The 16880-nt window shown below is 40.9% G+C and overlaps 1 protein-coding gene across 3 annotated transcripts in view; it reads left to right on the top strand.

Annotated features, from left to right (window-relative positions):
- The first annotated feature begins 3617 nt into the window (after positions 1-3617).
- TPH2 (tryptophan hydroxylase 2) overlaps positions 3618-16880 on the top strand; it is an 86446-nt gene continuing 73183 nt past the window's right edge. For 2 of the 3 annotated variants that reach the window (XM_027667600.1, XM_027667608.1), the window contains exons 1-5: positions 3636-3754; positions 6664-6816; positions 9171-9354; positions 9463-9563; positions 12354-12421. In XM_027667600.1, coding sequence (XP_027523401.1) covers positions 3650-3754; positions 6664-6816; positions 9171-9354; positions 9463-9563; positions 12354-12421 — 611 coding nt within the window. In that variant the 5' untranslated portion in view covers positions 3636-3649. Of the gene's footprint in view, positions 3755-6663; positions 6817-9170; positions 9355-9462; positions 9564-12353; positions 12422-16880 lie in introns of all 3 variants that reach the window. The other variant, XM_027667589.1, reaches the window with a different exon arrangement.

Genomic DNA, 16880 nt, shown 5'->3' with positions numbered 1-16880 from the left:
TGTTAGCATCTCTTACATTAATAATAAGCCCATCTGTTCTCCACCTTGTCTTTTTGACCTTACATTGAATAATGTTGTTGTTTTCACTTAAGATCCTTGTGGAGTCCATCTTTCTTTATGTTTTGTTTGTTTGTTTGTTTGTTTGTTTTAAATATCTTTTCATAGCTTTGTTTCTTTCTCTGTCCTGCCACATGATAACTTTAGAGTTCTCCTTCCTGCTGTAGTGCTTCTGGACAAAGACTTGGTGGTGATTTGGGAGAGCCAGAGGCAAATTCAGATAGTTTCCTGGTCAATACTAGCTGCTCTGCACTGCAAATTTAATCCTTCTGTTAAACTACAGTAAATGCTACAAATGGTTTTAAGGAAAACTATGCTGAAATGGGCCACCAGTATCTCCACAAGGGGAAATGACTCAAACATTGAAAACGTCTCATAGGTTTGCTTTAGATTTAAATTTTCACTTGAGAATTCAGCAATTTTTTAAGCTTAAAAAGTGCATAGCTAAGGATTTCAGGCAACAGTGACTCTACTGTTTGTGAGAAGATAGGAAAATATGTGTGTAAAGAGGACCTTGCAGTTTTTGAATTCTTATTATAGGTGAATAAGGTGCCTTTTAGTAATAAAAGTAAGCTTATCTCTTTCTTTTTACCAACATTAGCTCTGTTTCCCAAGGTGACAAAACATTGCTGTGTGCCACCCTGACATGTTCTAGAACACATATTTTTGAATTGCTTCAATACACTTCTAATTTTTTGCGTTTTGTTTTGTGATTTTAAGTGTTCATTTGTTTTACATATACAGCACTGTTAACTATAGAAAAAGGAGTTGAGCTCCAAACAAAATCTGTAGTTTAACAGTATTCCCAGAGCCATATACCAGCTCTATTGTACAGCAGCTAGAACAAAGAAGAAATAAACTCTCAGTCCATAAATGTTCTTTGATGTGACACTGATATGGAAAAGTCCACCTATAAAATACTTGCAATACTTCTCCAAGGAGAAGCAATCTCCCTGTGGGATACATAGGCAGACAGCATGGTTAAAATAGTTGAAGCACTTGAGTCTTCCCTGCCTGTTACATAGCACCTGCTGACACAATGTACCTTTGTTTGTTTTGCATTCATGAGTCATCCTGAAGGGGTTGAGAGAGACAGAAAACCTTCGTTGTGCTCCGGTTACTGCACAGAGCTGTGATAGTAGCAAGGCTACCGAGTAGTAGGGTCGTTGAGTTGTGTGATGTTCCAGCTGCAGAGCCAGCATCTAGGAGTAGATAAAATCATGCTCTGTCATGCCAGTAGGTGAAAAGTTAGCTCAGTAGTGTTCAGTTTTGTCACTGGAGCATTTGAAGAGTGCTAAGCAATCTTACTCTCATAAATTGTTCAACTGCTGGAATGGTGTCTATGTATCTCATGCATAGCAGGTACGAATATCAAAATCCAGACACTCCAACTTGCTTTCCTATTATCAAAAGTAATGAAAAAACAGGACAGGGAACGTATCTCGATAACTTAGGATACGACACAGAACTAATAATACATGAAGACATGCTTTTCTCTGACTGGGAAAATGAAGTAAAACTTTGTGGGCTAGCATAACAAAAATTATTGATTTGCACTAAAGGCAAATCATTTGGTTAGAGGAACCAAATATTATTACAAACTTAGTATCAACCAGACGAAAGGATCCTTATTGCATGCTACACTTGGGAAGCTCTGGAAAGGTGAGTCTAAAAGGGTTTACTTCAGGTCTCCCAGGAGTTCTGAGGCATCTGTGAACCTGGCCTGGTCCTGAACATCAAGCATGACCATCTGTTTTTAGAAGGGGGGCGTCTGACTGACAGCAGTCAGTTTAGTCTGGAAACTTTTGCTGGTTTTTCTTTGTTATGATAAAATATAAGATTCAATGCTACTCCATGGGAGAAACAGTCTCAAATCTTCTGTTGTGCCTCTGTCTTGGCTTGCAGAAGAACAACACAGATTCCCTGCTGATGCTGATATGTAAATTCTAGTTCTAAGGTGCTGTCTTGCAAAAGTAAGGGCTTTGAGGTTGTGAAGGAAGGCTTGTGAAGGAAGATGTGACATGAAGCTTCGTACTGTCAGTGACACTTCCTGCTACTTGCCTTGTGCAGCTCTCTGCTCAGTGTCCCACCTTCGGTGGATCTGATTTCAACTTTTCCTGCCTAATCTGTGTGATCTGTATGCAATACCAATTCAGGGCCATGTGAAGCCAGCTGTTGCATTCAGCTGAGCTGCCCCTCTTTGGGCAGGCTGCAGGGTGAGTCATGGATGGTGCTTTTCAAGTGGAAGTGGTGACAGTGTCCCCCACCTGGAGCATTGGAACAAAGAAAACTGTATGTATTTGAAGGAAACTGGCATAGTGCTCCCAATCCAGATGTGCTGTTCAGTGCTACATGCTGTAAGGTTTATTTAAAGGATGTAGTGGAGAAGTTTTGGAAAATGGCAGAAGTGAGAAGGAAGTGGGAGAGCAAGTGACAGTGGCAGGTCACAAAATGAGCATTGCCCTCAGAATGTAAGAGAGGTTAAAAATCCTAAATTTCACAAGTAGTTTTGAGAGACTGAGTACCTTTAACACTGCAGTCAAGTTCTTATTTCAATGGTTGCCTTCTGTTCACTTAAAATTTCTGAGCCAGTACTAATCTAAAATTAAGGAGTAAACAAATTCTTAACCTCAATAAATACATCTTTACCCCAAGACACGAGTATTTTAGAGACAAGTAAAGTTGTCATACATATAAAAGACCTTCAGGAGTGCTATGGGATTGTTTTACCTTCACAAGTAATTAATTGTTTTACTGATATTGTGGTTAGAAGAGAGTCTCATGATGAGCATCTGGCCCTTGCACAGCTCAGGCATAAACCACAGCCATTGCTGCCTCGGTTAAACAGCTTTCTCCAGTGAAGTGCTTCTTGCAGTCAGACTTAACCTACCGTTGATATATAAGGCACGTTAAGTCCTCCTTACAAGAGATTCTTACAAGATCTTTAGATCCTTACAAGATCTAATTTCTATCCCTTAATATATCTTTCAAAGCATTACTCTATAAAATGGAGAGAGATGAATTTCTGCATCGAAGAATTTCTCACATCACTATCTCTGCACAACTTCCCTGTGCAGAAGCTCAGCTCCCGCAGTGCTCTGCCCTGCTGGGCCCTGTCCCAGCGCCCCCATGCTGTGAGCCCTGCGTGGCCCTGCCCCGCTGCCCACCCTGCCCGCGCCGGGGCACAGGGCGGGCCGGCGCCGCTGCAGCCGCGCCGGGCATCGGTGTGAGGGGAAAGGAAGGCACCGCCCAGGGCAGACCCGGGGGCGGGCGGGGGCAGCCGCTCCGCAGCGGGACCTCCGCGGCTGCTGTGGGCACAGCTTCCCCCGGGTGCTCCCGCCGGCGTGGGGCGGCGGCGCCGGGCAGCGCCCGGGGCGGCTTCGCTTCCCGCGCTGTGCTGTGCCGTGCTGTCCCGTCCCGGCGGCGGAGGTTAGCGGGGACCGTGGGCGTCCGCCTGCCAGCGGCTCTCGTCACCCGGAGACGGGTGTCCCCTAATCGTGTTTCCATCAGCCGCGGCGGGGGCGTATAAAAGGAGCGGCCGCGGGCGAGGCGGGCAGAGCGCGGCGCTGCCCCCGTCCCGCCCGCCGGCCCCATGCAGCCCGCCATGATGATGTTCTCCAGTAAGTACTGGGCGCGGAGGGGCTTCTCGCTGGACTCGGCGCTGCCGGAGGAGCGCCCCGCCGCCGGCAGCCTCACCGTAAGTGGCGGGGCTGGGAGCGGGGCAGCCCCGACCCCGGCGGGGACGGGAGGGAGCCGCCGAGTGGGTCGAGGTCGGGTCCGCTGGCGCCTCCGGGACGCGATGCCGGGCGCTGTGTGTCCCCCGTCCGCTTCTTTTCGTGGTCAAGTCAGTAGTTTTTCAGTAGTTGCAGGGCCCGGTGAAATTAACTTTGCCTCGTTCAGAACACTGCCTTAAAAGTGTCTGTAAATAACAGAAAGAGTTTCATTAGTAATACAAGCCTTACTACAGAAAGGAACCATATTGCTACTGGAACAACAGAAAAGCAACGGGGTTTTAAATGCTTGGACTTTGGAAGTCTGTGGTAAATCCTGCGGGCTATTTGCATCAGAGAATCTGCCTTTTCAAGGCACTCGTAAACCTCACAGGACGATATATAAAGCTTTTTTGGTAAAATAGAAGTCGCCTGCACTCACACTGCATTGGTGCCGATGGCTGTGCTGCTGTGTTCCCAGCCTCTGCCTGCTGGCAGGGGTGCAGGGACAACTGGGAGCATCATGCAGAGACTGCTGAAAACCCTGTCAGGAGGTAGAAATAGTTCTCTGTAAGGTGATGGTATGGGTGCAACAGGTGCTTGGGTCATTTCAAGCATGGGATAAATTTCTGTATGCTTACAGGTAAATATATGTATGCCTGAATAAGAATAAAGAATGTTAATAGGGGCTAATAAGGCAACCTGATCTGAATGTGTGAAATATTTAGGATTACGAAGATTTTGCCTCCTATAGAATTTTGCAACATATGAAGATTTGGGTCAATTGAGTAGAACCAACGGAATGCACCAGTTTCTACCAGTTGTGAACTGGCATATTGTCTTTATATTGAAATGTGAAACATTGCTATTTGTACATGCTTTACTTCTATTGGAAGTATTGAATTAAACGGAATAAATCTGTTTTACTGTCTTTATATTTGAGTTACTTTCTTCACTGAGTTCCACTGTAGATGACTTTTTTTCCTGAGTACTTGCCCTTGCCCCAGATAATTAATTTTCATTAGGGAAGTTGATCTTTTACTTGTTATTTAATTATGAAATGTACTGATTAGCAGGGCTAATAAGATTTGAGTTCAGCCTCTTCTACTGGGCTCATAACAAATAGGTGTTATAGGTTTCAAATGCTTGAGAGGGTTTTGTCATCACTTTAGTTAATGATTTCATCAGAGTATTAGGGAACCTGTGACAGTCTTGGAAGGTGCCAAGTACCCTTGTTTTCCAGAGGAATTGGTGATATTGAGATTCTCAGACACTCAGTTGACTCCATGATCATCTGTATGTAGCTTCTAGAAAGCAGCACACATGGAAAAAACACAGATGCTATAAAAATGGCACCTTTGTCGCTTCATGTGGGTGTTGTGTGCCTGATGTATATGAAAAGGACTTAACCAAATCCCAGATATTACTGAAGTTGAAAGTGACCTTCTCCATAACTGTCCCTGGGCAAATCTACTGAGCAGAATCATATAAGCTCAATTGCTAAAACATAAACGTGTGAAACCACTCATATATCATTCTGCAAACTTAATTACTTTTCCAGATTGTTTCCATGTAGTCTAATAAATGGTGAGAAAAGACCACGGAGGCTTCTTAGCATGTCCCATAACTAGTTTAAATGTGGCTGGTTTAACCTGTGCCATTTAAAGGGTGTTCTAAGACCCGTTTGAAAAACTTCATTTTCAGGTTATTTTCTGTAAGCTGCTTTATAAATTAGTAAAATTAGTAAAAGACAGTTCAATCAATGTGAAATAGTTGTATATGATTTTAAATTTCTGTATTTGTATTTTTAGTGACTGTATTATGGATTATGAAAAAGCAGCATCTCACTGGAGATTTAATTTCTTCAGGAGTCACAACTCCTGAAGTTGTGACAGAGTATTGGAAAATGCAGGCTGTTTTTTGAAAATCACGGTCAATCTTATAAAAATTATCTATAAAAGCTGTACTATTGGCATCTCAACAAGATCTAAGCTGATAAAATTGCATTTTTTTTTTGAAAATGCTGGCTGAAGATTGGCTTAAAGCAGTCTTTGACTCCCAAATTGTGAGAAGAATGTAGGAGTCACCAAGGATGGTGTAATTTTCTGTATTTTTTTTTGAGTTCCTCAGCTAATTCCTCTTTTATGGGATGTACAGTTTTTCACAATGAGAACACTCAACTATTGAAATAATCTTCCCAAGGGAATGGTGGATCCCCCACATTGGACAATTTTAAGATTCAGCTGGGTAGGGTGCTGGGGGCTTCTTGTATAGACTGTACTTTTGTTGTGAAAGGTTGGACCAGATGATCCTTGAGGTCCTGTCCAACTTGATATTCTGTGGTGCAGTCTGAGCTTGTATTTCCACCTTGTTTGTATAATGAACAGATGTTTTGTTTTCTCAGGAAAAGTTACATGACAGCAAATTGTACTGCAACAGAGACCGTAAAATTTATGTTTTAAATTTAATGGTTAATACAAACGTACAGACCAATACAAATCTTCGTAAATTGACTGGTACAGGTTAGAATAGCATCCCTGCAATTTTGCAGCAATAGTCAGGTTAGAATAACAGAGCTGCTGGCTTTTCCAGTAAATTAGAGTGTCTTCATTTACTTCATATTTGTTACTAATTATAGTATTGCCCTAGTAATGCCATCATATTTGTATCCTATTTATATACTTTTCCTTAAACTTTTTTTTTAATGGAATGGCCTCTTACACAATCGTCTCTAGCAGCTGCCTTTGATCTGTGATTCTGATTTTAAGTAAACACACTACCTTTTGAATAAGTAAAGTCTGGATGAGTTCTGTTCAGTTATTTTCTAACAAAAATTTCTCTTTGTGGGAAATGCCCAATTTCATCTGAAGTGATCATGTTCTTTATCCATTTGTAGCTAAACAGATCGAGTTCTGGGAAAAATGAGGAAAAGAAAGGGAATAAGGGAAATGGGAAAAATGAATCTGTTTCTGAAGGTGGAAAGACAGCTGTGGTGTTTTCCCTGAAGAATGAAGTTGGTGGATTGGTGAAAGCTCTCCGACTCTTCCAGGTAAAGCTTACAAATCTCTACACTGACTGAACTGATGAAGGCTACTGAGGTCAGGCTCTTTGTTGGTATAAATCTAATGGACTGTGGCGGAAGGAATAGAGTGCCGTTACGCTCACTCTGCAGAACTGAATGAAAGTAACTTAAAATTTTATGGACCATTCAACAAAGCATTTTGGGCTGGTGGAGGGTTTTCTGGAATGAAGTTTTAACAGTGATGCTGATGTTTACACCATTCGCTTTAGGTTTCCGATGTGTGACTCTCAACACCGGGAATTAGATTTGCAGACTGTGCAGGCCACAATGAAAGGAGGCACTTGCAGAGAGCACTTTGAAACCTAAATTACACACAATCAGGTGGTGGTGGCGGCAGCCTTGCTGCAGGACAGTATTTGGTCACAAAGTTAAAGAGACCTTTCAGTACGTGCAGGGTAGGGGATGTACGTGTCTAACTGGAAGGTAAATTGTGAAGTGTTGTTTCCCCATAGATCCCAATGCAGTTGATACTTTTCAGTCAGACTGCTTGTTAGTACTGCATGTAGTCTGCTTGCCATGTTAATGAATGGAAGAGGGCTTGGAAGCACGTCTGAGCATAGCTAAAGCAGTATGATGAAAGTCTTAGGTTGTTCAGTCTGTGCAGTGTTGTGAAGAGAAAGTTAGGAGGTGGCCTGGAGCCTGCCTCTAAGGCCAAACCATCAGAGGGATGTAAGTGGAGGGGCACTGGATGTTGCCAGTCCTCACTCAGAGTTGCTGTCTCTGGGAGCAGATTCTCAAGGCTGTTGTAGATTAGATACTTCTATTCCCCAGCCTGGGAAAAGGGGTGAATAAGACCCATAGGAGGGAGGCTGCCAGGAAGCAGGGTATTTCATAGGAAGAGGGGAAGCCTAAGGGAGTGAACAGAAGTTTCAGAAGGAGTCATGTTTTCAATGCAGTTTCTTTGCAAGGGTTAAGTGTCTGACTGCAGCTCTGGCTTAATTGCTTGTGTGAGTTTGTATCTGAAATTTTGGATTTGCACATCAACTACCCCTTCGTGGGAATAGGTGTGTAAGTCACTCTGGTCTCTCAAAATATGGTTGGAAGATGTAGCAGAGATATCACCCCCATTCATGTAGTCACAACAATTTGAGTTTGCAGGGGGGAGTGTGGGGTTTTGTTCTCCACTTAACCTAGGGTAGATCAGAGTGAATTTGTTATGTGATTGAGTTAGCTACACTGTATACATATGTTATGGAGCATGCCAGTGAAAGAATTATGTATGTACAGCCGGAGGTGTAAAAGCAGAGACTGCTAGTTGGCGGTGCCAGAGGAGACCTTCACCTGAAATGATATTTATGTAAATTTATGTAAAATTGTATTAACCATTTTTGCAAAATACAGCAGGCAAGTGGAAGTACAAGAACAAAGTTCGTCCCATTTGGATATCAAAAAATGTTTTATTGGCTTCACTGAGTAAGTGAAAGGACAGTTGTGAAAAGTAACAGATAGTTTCTGTCTGACCAAAAAAAAGGAAAAAATCAGAGTCAATAGAAGTATTGTTTGAAAGCAGTCATCTAATCCAACTTCTGTTTAGAAGCAAGGCTGTCATAGCACTAGATCAGGACAGCCATAGCACATTATGGTTATCTGTATTACAGATATGGTTATGTGTATTACACCCTTGGCAGACCAGTAGTTGTGGTTGAGAGATACCCCAAAGGAAAGTTTTCATGCTAGAAGTACTTACACTCTCATCTTTGATGTATGATTTGTGTTTGCTGGGGACATTGTAATAGAAAATAAATTGAATTACATTTTAATTTTAATACACTTTTATTACTGTTAATGCTTTTTGCTGTCAATAATTGCTGCACAATAGATAGGTGAGGCTGATACACATTCTCACAAAAATATTTTCTTCCTCAGATGTTTATAAGAGAGACTAAAGTAATACATGTTTAATAGCATCTATTTAAAGAAGCACACTCAAGTCTATTTAAATTAACATTATTATTATGCACATTGTCTAGTAAAATTGCATTAGAATTTAATATAGCAACATAAAAGTAATAAAAAAATTGCATTGTTAAAAAAATTATGTTATATTGTCCTCTGTAAGAGACTGTCTTTGTAGATAAAATGAAATCATTAGTTTGTTTTCTTCATTAACTATATAATAATTTTATTTTTACTTTCTGTACACATTTTTTTTTCATCAGTATTTCTTATGTGTCACTAACTGATTCTATAAATACAAAAAGGGACTACTTTCAATAAAAAGGTCTTTTAATAACTGGAAAAACTTTCCTGAAGAATATGCTATCAATATTGTCCTTCTGCTGGTATGTCTGTATTTCATCTGTTATTTCATCTTTCCACAGGAAAAACATGTGAGTATGGTTCATATTGAATCACGAAAGTCAAAGAGAAGGAATTCGGAGGTGGAAATTTTTGTGGACTGTGACTGCAGTAAGAAGGAATTTAATGAACTAATCCAGTTGCTCAAGTTTCAAACTAATATTGTATCTCTCAACCCACCAGAAAACATCTGGACTGACGAAGAAGGCAAGGCTGTTTTCGTATCACTTGGTTTAGGCACTGACAAACGTTTTGCACAGGTATCTCCATAATCTTACTCTCCAGGACGTTCAACTTGCATTCTGTCTTCTACAGATCTCGACTGTGTCCCTTGGTTCCCCAGGAAGATATCTGAATTGGACAAATGCTCCCAGAGAGTTTTGATGTATGGATCTGAGCTGGATGCAGATCACCCTGTAAGTCTAACACAAAATTGTCCCGTAGATAATTTGTTCAGGTTATTTGCCAGTCAGATTAAAAGTCTGTTGACTGCTGATTGTTTTCAGAATGTGGGGACTACTCTCTCTTCAGTAGTTTCAGTAAATTAATTTTCCTTTTCTGTAGAAGGATACACAAGATGGAGGTCCTCCAGGAAACTTATTCTTTGTTTAACAAGTATGTCCCCTTTTGTAATGCTTGGTTTCAAACTTTAAAGAGTTTAGATCAATGCAACCTTCAGTTATGCCACGAGTAGCTCTTAGATAAGAACTGATATTGTCAATAATTGTCAGAGAAGAAAGAATTATGAAGGAATAATGAAGGAAATATGAAGGAAAGAATTGTGAAGGAATAATTTGTCACTCAGGAGGTAACTACAAAATAAAACAGAGCAATATGTTCCTGCTTCTGATGAATGCAGCAGGTGGGAAGGAGTCTCACATTGTTTCCTGACTGGTGGCAGGAGATGAGCCTGCATTTCACACAGGCTGTGTTTGAAGTGTTGCCAAATGCTCAGTGCAAAAGACAGAAAAATGGTTTTGTTATTGTTTTATTTCTTTCAACTAATTTCCATAAACGCTTAGCCTCTGAGTCTTTAGATGGCAGATGATTGAAAGCATTTGTGTTAAAGTATTTTCCCTTTTTATAAATCCCAGTTTCTACCTCTGCACGACTTGACTGAAAGATACTGGTGGTAGCTAGTTGTATTAATTCCTAAAATAGGCTGGATTAAACAAGTATTGTAGGAAACTTCCAGCTGAAAGGAAGTAGGCAGCAAACTAAGATATCTGACCATAAGACTGTTTTGTAATACAGTCAGATTAAACTGCAGCTGTAGGTGATAGTCTCCTTTGTTTTTTGTTGCACACAGTCTGTGGTCCAGTGAGAGTTTAGGCACAGATTCTCACGCCTTTGCACTCATACCAGGAGAATGCCATCACAATGTCTCCTGGTAGCTCCATTTCCCTGTCTGGTGTCACTTGCCCATGTATCAAACACAATAATAATCATCATCTCGCTTCATTCACAGCTACTTCTGCCATATGTGAGCCCTTCCCACATTTGTGGGCCCACAGTCAGGGAGCGTGTTTGAGGATCCTGGTTTCTGCCATGTGCTTCTTGATGACAAACTAGGATTTGCTTCACATTTTCTCAGAAAGGAAAAGCCTGTTGATTATCTTCATCCACTAACCATAATTTGGTTCAAACAGAGGTTGTAGTGACAGCTCATTCCAACTTTGAGTTTATGACTGTGACAGACTATTGGATACTGTTTATATTTTGAGCTGGTACCTTCATTAAGTACTGTAACACTGTGCTGAAAATTTGCCTTCAGTTTTACTGAAAATGAAAAATAGACATTTGCATTTTATGAATACATATTTTACCCTTGGGGGAACTCTTACAAACATAATTTACACACCATACAGTATGCTAGGTGTTAGAAATGGGGTAAAAACCTGTAAATCTGTGACTGGCTTTTAAAAATATCTGCCCTTTTCCTTAGTGGTGGCATTTGGTGCCAGAGGACCAAAGAGAATTTTCCTAGTACAGAACCTGTAAGGATAGTACTGCTTCAGCAGCATAGCCCTAACTCACTCCGTACTGGCTAATGATTTCAGTCTCAGTTTCACTACACTTGACAGGCATTTAAGTCCCCTGTGCTGTCTTCCATGACTTTCCAGGTCTTGAATGGTCTTCACCTGAGTAACTCATCATTTGTGTCAAAAGGTATTAAGGAGACAAGGAGACTCCCCCAGATTACAGCAAACAAGCTTCTTTGTGTAGGAAGGTTTTCTGCAGTCCTCTGAAATCCTCACTTACTCTCTCCCAGCAGCACAGCTTTGGTATTGGGCAGTAAAATGTCTTCTGAGGTTTATGGAACCTCATACAAATATTTCAAATCTAGCCATGTTATCTTTTCATTCCGTTCAGTGATTGCATTTGTATATGTGAGCAATAAGGAAAAAAGACATTTTAATTTTCAGCTTTGAATAAGGGAAACTTAAATGCACTTTGTGGGCCACTAACTGGGGAACTTAGATAAGTTTTTATCCTTTTTATCTTCAAGAGATTGACAGTTCTACCTTGAAAAAAGTTAACTCTTCTTGTAATGCAAAACCTGAAGCGTCTGCATATTTTATATGTGTAGAAGAGATCTTGTTCTAATTTTGAATAGCACAAAGAGCTGTAAATGGCCAGTGTGTATGTGCTATGCAACTCTTTTGCTTTTAATATAGAAAAGGTATGAGCCCATGAGGTAGAGCCCTTCCTTTGTAACTCAAACTGAAGCAATATGCCTATTTAGTACTGGATGTTGATGGTTCAATCTCTAATGTGTTGATTAGGATGGCAGCTGCTGAAATAAGAATCTTCAAAATGAGTTGCTTATGATCTCTAGATGCTGATTCTAGTAAAGAAAGATGTATTAAGGATAGGTAAATTCTTCTGCTATGTGCCTGCATGTAGATCTCCATTCAGATCAAGGAAAACTTGAATGAGATGAAATGACAAGAGAAAGTTTCCCTTATCAACATCTTGGATGAATGACTGTACCTATGCACAAAACTGTCTTGAATGGTCTCCTGTGAGACTTCGGTGAAGAAAAAAATGAAGAAATCCTTATTTTCTGTTGCAGTCCAGTAGACAGTGTTAATCAAAATACAGTGCAACTAAGTACTAAACAAGCACTGCAATGATTTATTTTATAATTCTCACAGCTAATTTTATGTCCTTATTGTAAATGACTCTCTTCTTCCTTGCTTAAGGGATTTAAAGACAATGTCTATCGACAGAGAAGAAAGTACTTTGTGGATCTTGCCATGAGCTATAAATAGTAAGTACTGGCATAATTCTTCCCTGTGCTGCTGACTAATTAGAATTCATGCTCTATTTAATTCTGTAGAATAAAGTTTAACGGTAGACAAAGTCATCTTTTAAACTTGGACTAGTTTAGTGTGGGCTATAAATTACAAACCTGATGCTTGAATCCTGTTACATTTTTGATACAGATACAGGTAAGTAAAACATTTGAAAGGCAAGCACTTTCTCTTCAGCATTTTATTCACAGATGCTTAGACTTAAGAAAATATTTTACAAATGTTTGCGTGTCTCACTGACACACTTCTGAGTACACATATCTAGCATCCCAGTGTAGTTGGAAGAGCTCACTAAAAACCAAAATTATTATTTCTTTTTTTGATGCATGTACTATACTGGGCTGAGGCCAGTTGTGTGAGGTTCAACAAGGCCAAGTGCCAGGTTGGGTTGCAACAACCCCTTGCAGAGCTACAGGCTGGAGGAAGAGCGACTGGAAAGATGCCTGGCGGAAAAGGACCCGGGGGTGCTGTTCAACAGCATCTGAACGAGTCAGCAGTGTACCCAGGTGGCCAAGAAGGCCAGTGGCATCCTGGCCTGTATCAGAAATAGTGTGGCCAGAAGGACCAGGGCAATAATTATCCTTCTGTACTTGTGAGACCATACCTTGAGTCGTGTGTCCAGTTTTGGGCCCCTCACTACAAGAAAGACATTGAGGTGCTGGAACATGTCCAGAGAAGGGCAGTGGAGTTAGTGAAGGGTTTAGAGAGAAGGGTTTAGGAGCAGCTGAGGGAACTGGGGTTGTTTAGCCTGGAAAAAAGGAGGCTTAGGGGGACCTTACCACTCTCTACAGCTACCTGAAAGGAGATTGCACTGAGTTGGGAGTTGGTCTTTTTTCCCAGATAACAAGTGACAGGATGAGAGGAAATGACCTCAGGTTGCACCAGAGGAGGTTTAGATTGAATATTAGGAAAAATTTCTTCACTGAAAGGGTGGTCAGATATTGGAGTAGACTCTTCAGGGAAGTGGTGGAATCACCATCGCAGGAAGTGTTCAGAAGATGGGTGGATGTGGCACTTGGGGACAAGGTTTAGTGGCAAATATGGCAGTGCTGGGTTAACAGTTGAACTTGATGATTGTAGAGGTCTTTTCCAGCCTTAATAATTCTATGATGATACTGGATGCTGCAAAGTGCCATTTATCAATTTTGCCTACACAGCTCCAAATTTCTTAGAATTCAGTCAGTGCATTTCTCTGCAGTGAAACTGGTGCCTGTGCACAAATGCACTGCATGTGTTTTTTCATTGTGATTTTTTTTCCCATTTCAAGTCAGTATTTTCAATTTCTACAGTCCCTGGAAGTTAAGAAACTTTCTGTTCTACCTACAAACACCTACAGTGTTGCAATTTTCTTGTCACAGAAGCGTTCAACTAATTCTAATCCTACTCTAGGTTTTATTTGCAACAGTCTTAAGCACTCATTCTCAAGGGAAAGAACATACTGATTTCATGATCTTTTTCATTTTACCACACTTCTTCAGGTTTTTAATTTTTCTCCTTTGAGATTTCTACCTACGTTGTTTAAAGAACATGAAACACACAATTTTTTTCTCCCTTTATAGAAGGCACGTCCTGTCAGGAAGCATTCGAATCTGGATTTTGGAAGGTTTTTCATTATAAGGCTAGTATAGGGCCTGCAGAAGGCTGGGGGGACAGAAGTATTAACTCTGCTTTGTGACCATATAATTCTGATTATAATTCTCCTTTACTTTTGTCCCATTCCTGTCATTAAGCTATTACCAATCTTACAAATGTGTAGGTGCTAGTGTTCGTTCCCCTTTCTGCCCACAGTGGCATTTGTTTAGCTGGATGCTCATGACATCCACCCAGCACACTGAGCTGCTGCCTGCTGGGACAGTGTTGCTTGGTAGAGAAGCTCTCTAGGCTGCCGAGGTAAGTCCTGAGTTTAACCAGCTTTCAAATGTAAATAGAGACAGTTTTTTTGTTTGTATATTTGTTTTCAGCTGATTGATTTTCTTTTTTTTTTTAATCTAATGCTTGCAGTGAAGTTAGTGCTAGCATTTAGTGCAGTGAGAAATGTCAAGTGGATACCTGTGGATGAGGGCAGGCTGTGTGTGCTCCTAGGCTCTTTCAGTATGTTGGGCAGTTCTCCATTTACCCATGATAGTAGCAGTAGTGTCATGCATTTCACACCTGCTCACTTGCTGGAAATATCTTCCTCCCTTCTTCCTCAGCTTAGTGCTGGAAAGGTCATGTAGCTGGCATACTAAGGTGTAGTTGGTCTTCTGCTTCAAAATGTGAGGTTTTTTTCACCCTGAAAGTAGTGAGAAACATCGTTTCACAAAATTGCATAAAGTAATCCTACATATTCCCGGAAAAAAACCCAGAACAACAGATAAAAAAAAGGGAAAATCTTTTCCTTCTTTGGATTTTGAAGGCTTAAGAACCATTTTGCAGGCACATTACAAAAATAAAATAACTAGAGATTATTTAGGGGCCAGATCTTGTATTTCAGCAGAGTTGCTCAGATGTACTTCTTTATTTCACTGCTCTTTCCAAACCTTTAAAAGATTTCAAACTTGTCCTATTATTGAGAGCAGAGAGAAAACAGGAGGCTTCAAATATTCTTAGCCAGGACCACAATAACTGGCAGACCAGTGCCTAGGGCAGTTACCTAACGTGTCAACATCTCATTCATAGTTCGGGTCTCCTGCAGTGGTTATCCTTAACCCCAGGGATATGCCATATGTGCTGGTATGTACAGTCAGGATGTGTCTGGGTATGTGTGTAGAGACAGCCCAGGGAGACACGCTTGGCATTCTGCTGCAGCACAGCCTAAGCCATACTGAGGAAAGGCGAATCAGCTCAGGGAGGACTCTGTGCTGCTACAGCTGAGCTGTTTCTGCTACCCCTGCTGTGGAACTCAGAGTTAAAGGTGTCTTGACACTACACTGCAGTTTCATCACACTCACCTCTGTGGTCTAGTGTCTGTTTACTTATTTATGCAAAATGACCAGCTCTGTTATGAGGGCTGCTTTCTTGGGGATAAACACCTGTCAGTGTCTTCCAGGTAAGTGACCTTCCTGATCACTTACTGAAACTTGATGTGTTTCTACCTTTCGTTTTCCAGCGTAAAAAAAACCCTAACCACACTTGTTTCCTTAAAAAAAATAACAAAGATATTTGACTGCAAGGAATTGGCTCCATAAAAAGTTGCTGAGTTGAAAAGCCCAGATCAGCGTTTTCTTTATGAATCGTGTCTGTTCTATAGTGGTAGATGCTCTGCTTTGTTTGAACATAAAGTGGCATCTGTAATGGAGAGAGAAAGAGAAAAACACTAAGAAGTGAGGTTGGAGGAGCAGATATTTGCTGGAGCTGGGTGTTAAAGGGGAAGACATGTTAATAGAGCACAGGAGTGAAGATAGCTGTATGAAATAAATGGACCAAAAAACTCATAAAACCCCATATTTCTCCCTCCTTCACTTAGCTTCTATCCTGAAGATAGTGAAAATGCATTAATCTTCCTAATTAGTCCTTTGAGACTGATTAGGGATTGGAAAAGTGTTGAGAAAATTAAATGTGGAGGAAACATACGATGTTTAAGACGGAATTCATAGTATGAGTTGATAGCTCATGTCCATGGTAAAATGGAAAGACCCTATTTTAATAAGGAGAAATAAAAATTCAGATTAGGTTAGCTTGTAGAGTCATCTTAGCCACAAGGAAACTGGCTATGCAGGCTGGCTTTTTCTGTGATTTATTGAAATGTTTGAGTGCAGGGTGGGTCCTGCTTGTTGGAATATGAGGGTAAGAAAAATGAGGTTTGCAGAGCTGAGGGAAAAAGGTGTAGATCCTCCCTCAAGTCTGGCTGCCTTGATTCTCTTGATAAAGAAAGCAGTATCATGATAAGCTGGAAGTAAGATCAGCTCTCCTATGCATAAATCCTATTAAGGAATTAATGTTCAGTGAACCTTACATTAGTACTAATGAATTAATTGAAACAATAACTAATTTATAAACCTTTTAGTGAGCTTCAGACCATTGATTATGTTTATACCTTTCTAGTGACAGTAGAAACATGAGTTTTTCCACTGGTGCATGTGTATCTTCTTGATGGGCCAGTGCTGACCCATACTGCAGTATCCATCGTAGAGGTCAGGCCTAAGGAAAAGGGATGAGGCTGGGTATTCTGGCACACCAAATGGATGGAGTAGCAACCTGCTTGTGCTGTCATGTGCAGTACAATTTAGAATAGCTGTGCTACGCTTTCCATGAGCTGGCAGGCAGTTTAAGGCTGATGAAGTGTTAAGGGGGAAGACCGATACTAGACCTGTAGGACTGACTCCCACTGCAGGATGGGCACGAACCCAATGCAGCTTCTGTGGATGAGAAATACTTCACTAAATGTGTTGCAATTCTTGTCACGTCTGCAAGAGTGGCTGACAGGACACAAGTGAA

This window comes from Corapipo altera, unplaced genomic scaffold (assembly GCF_003945725.1).
Source record: "Corapipo altera isolate COAL_440 unplaced genomic scaffold, ASM394572v1 1, whole genome shotgun sequence".
In the NCBI taxonomy this organism is placed as follows: Eukaryota; Metazoa; Chordata; class Aves; order Passeriformes; family Pipridae; genus Corapipo; species Corapipo altera.
This window is presented reverse-complemented; position numbering and strand designations above follow the sequence as displayed.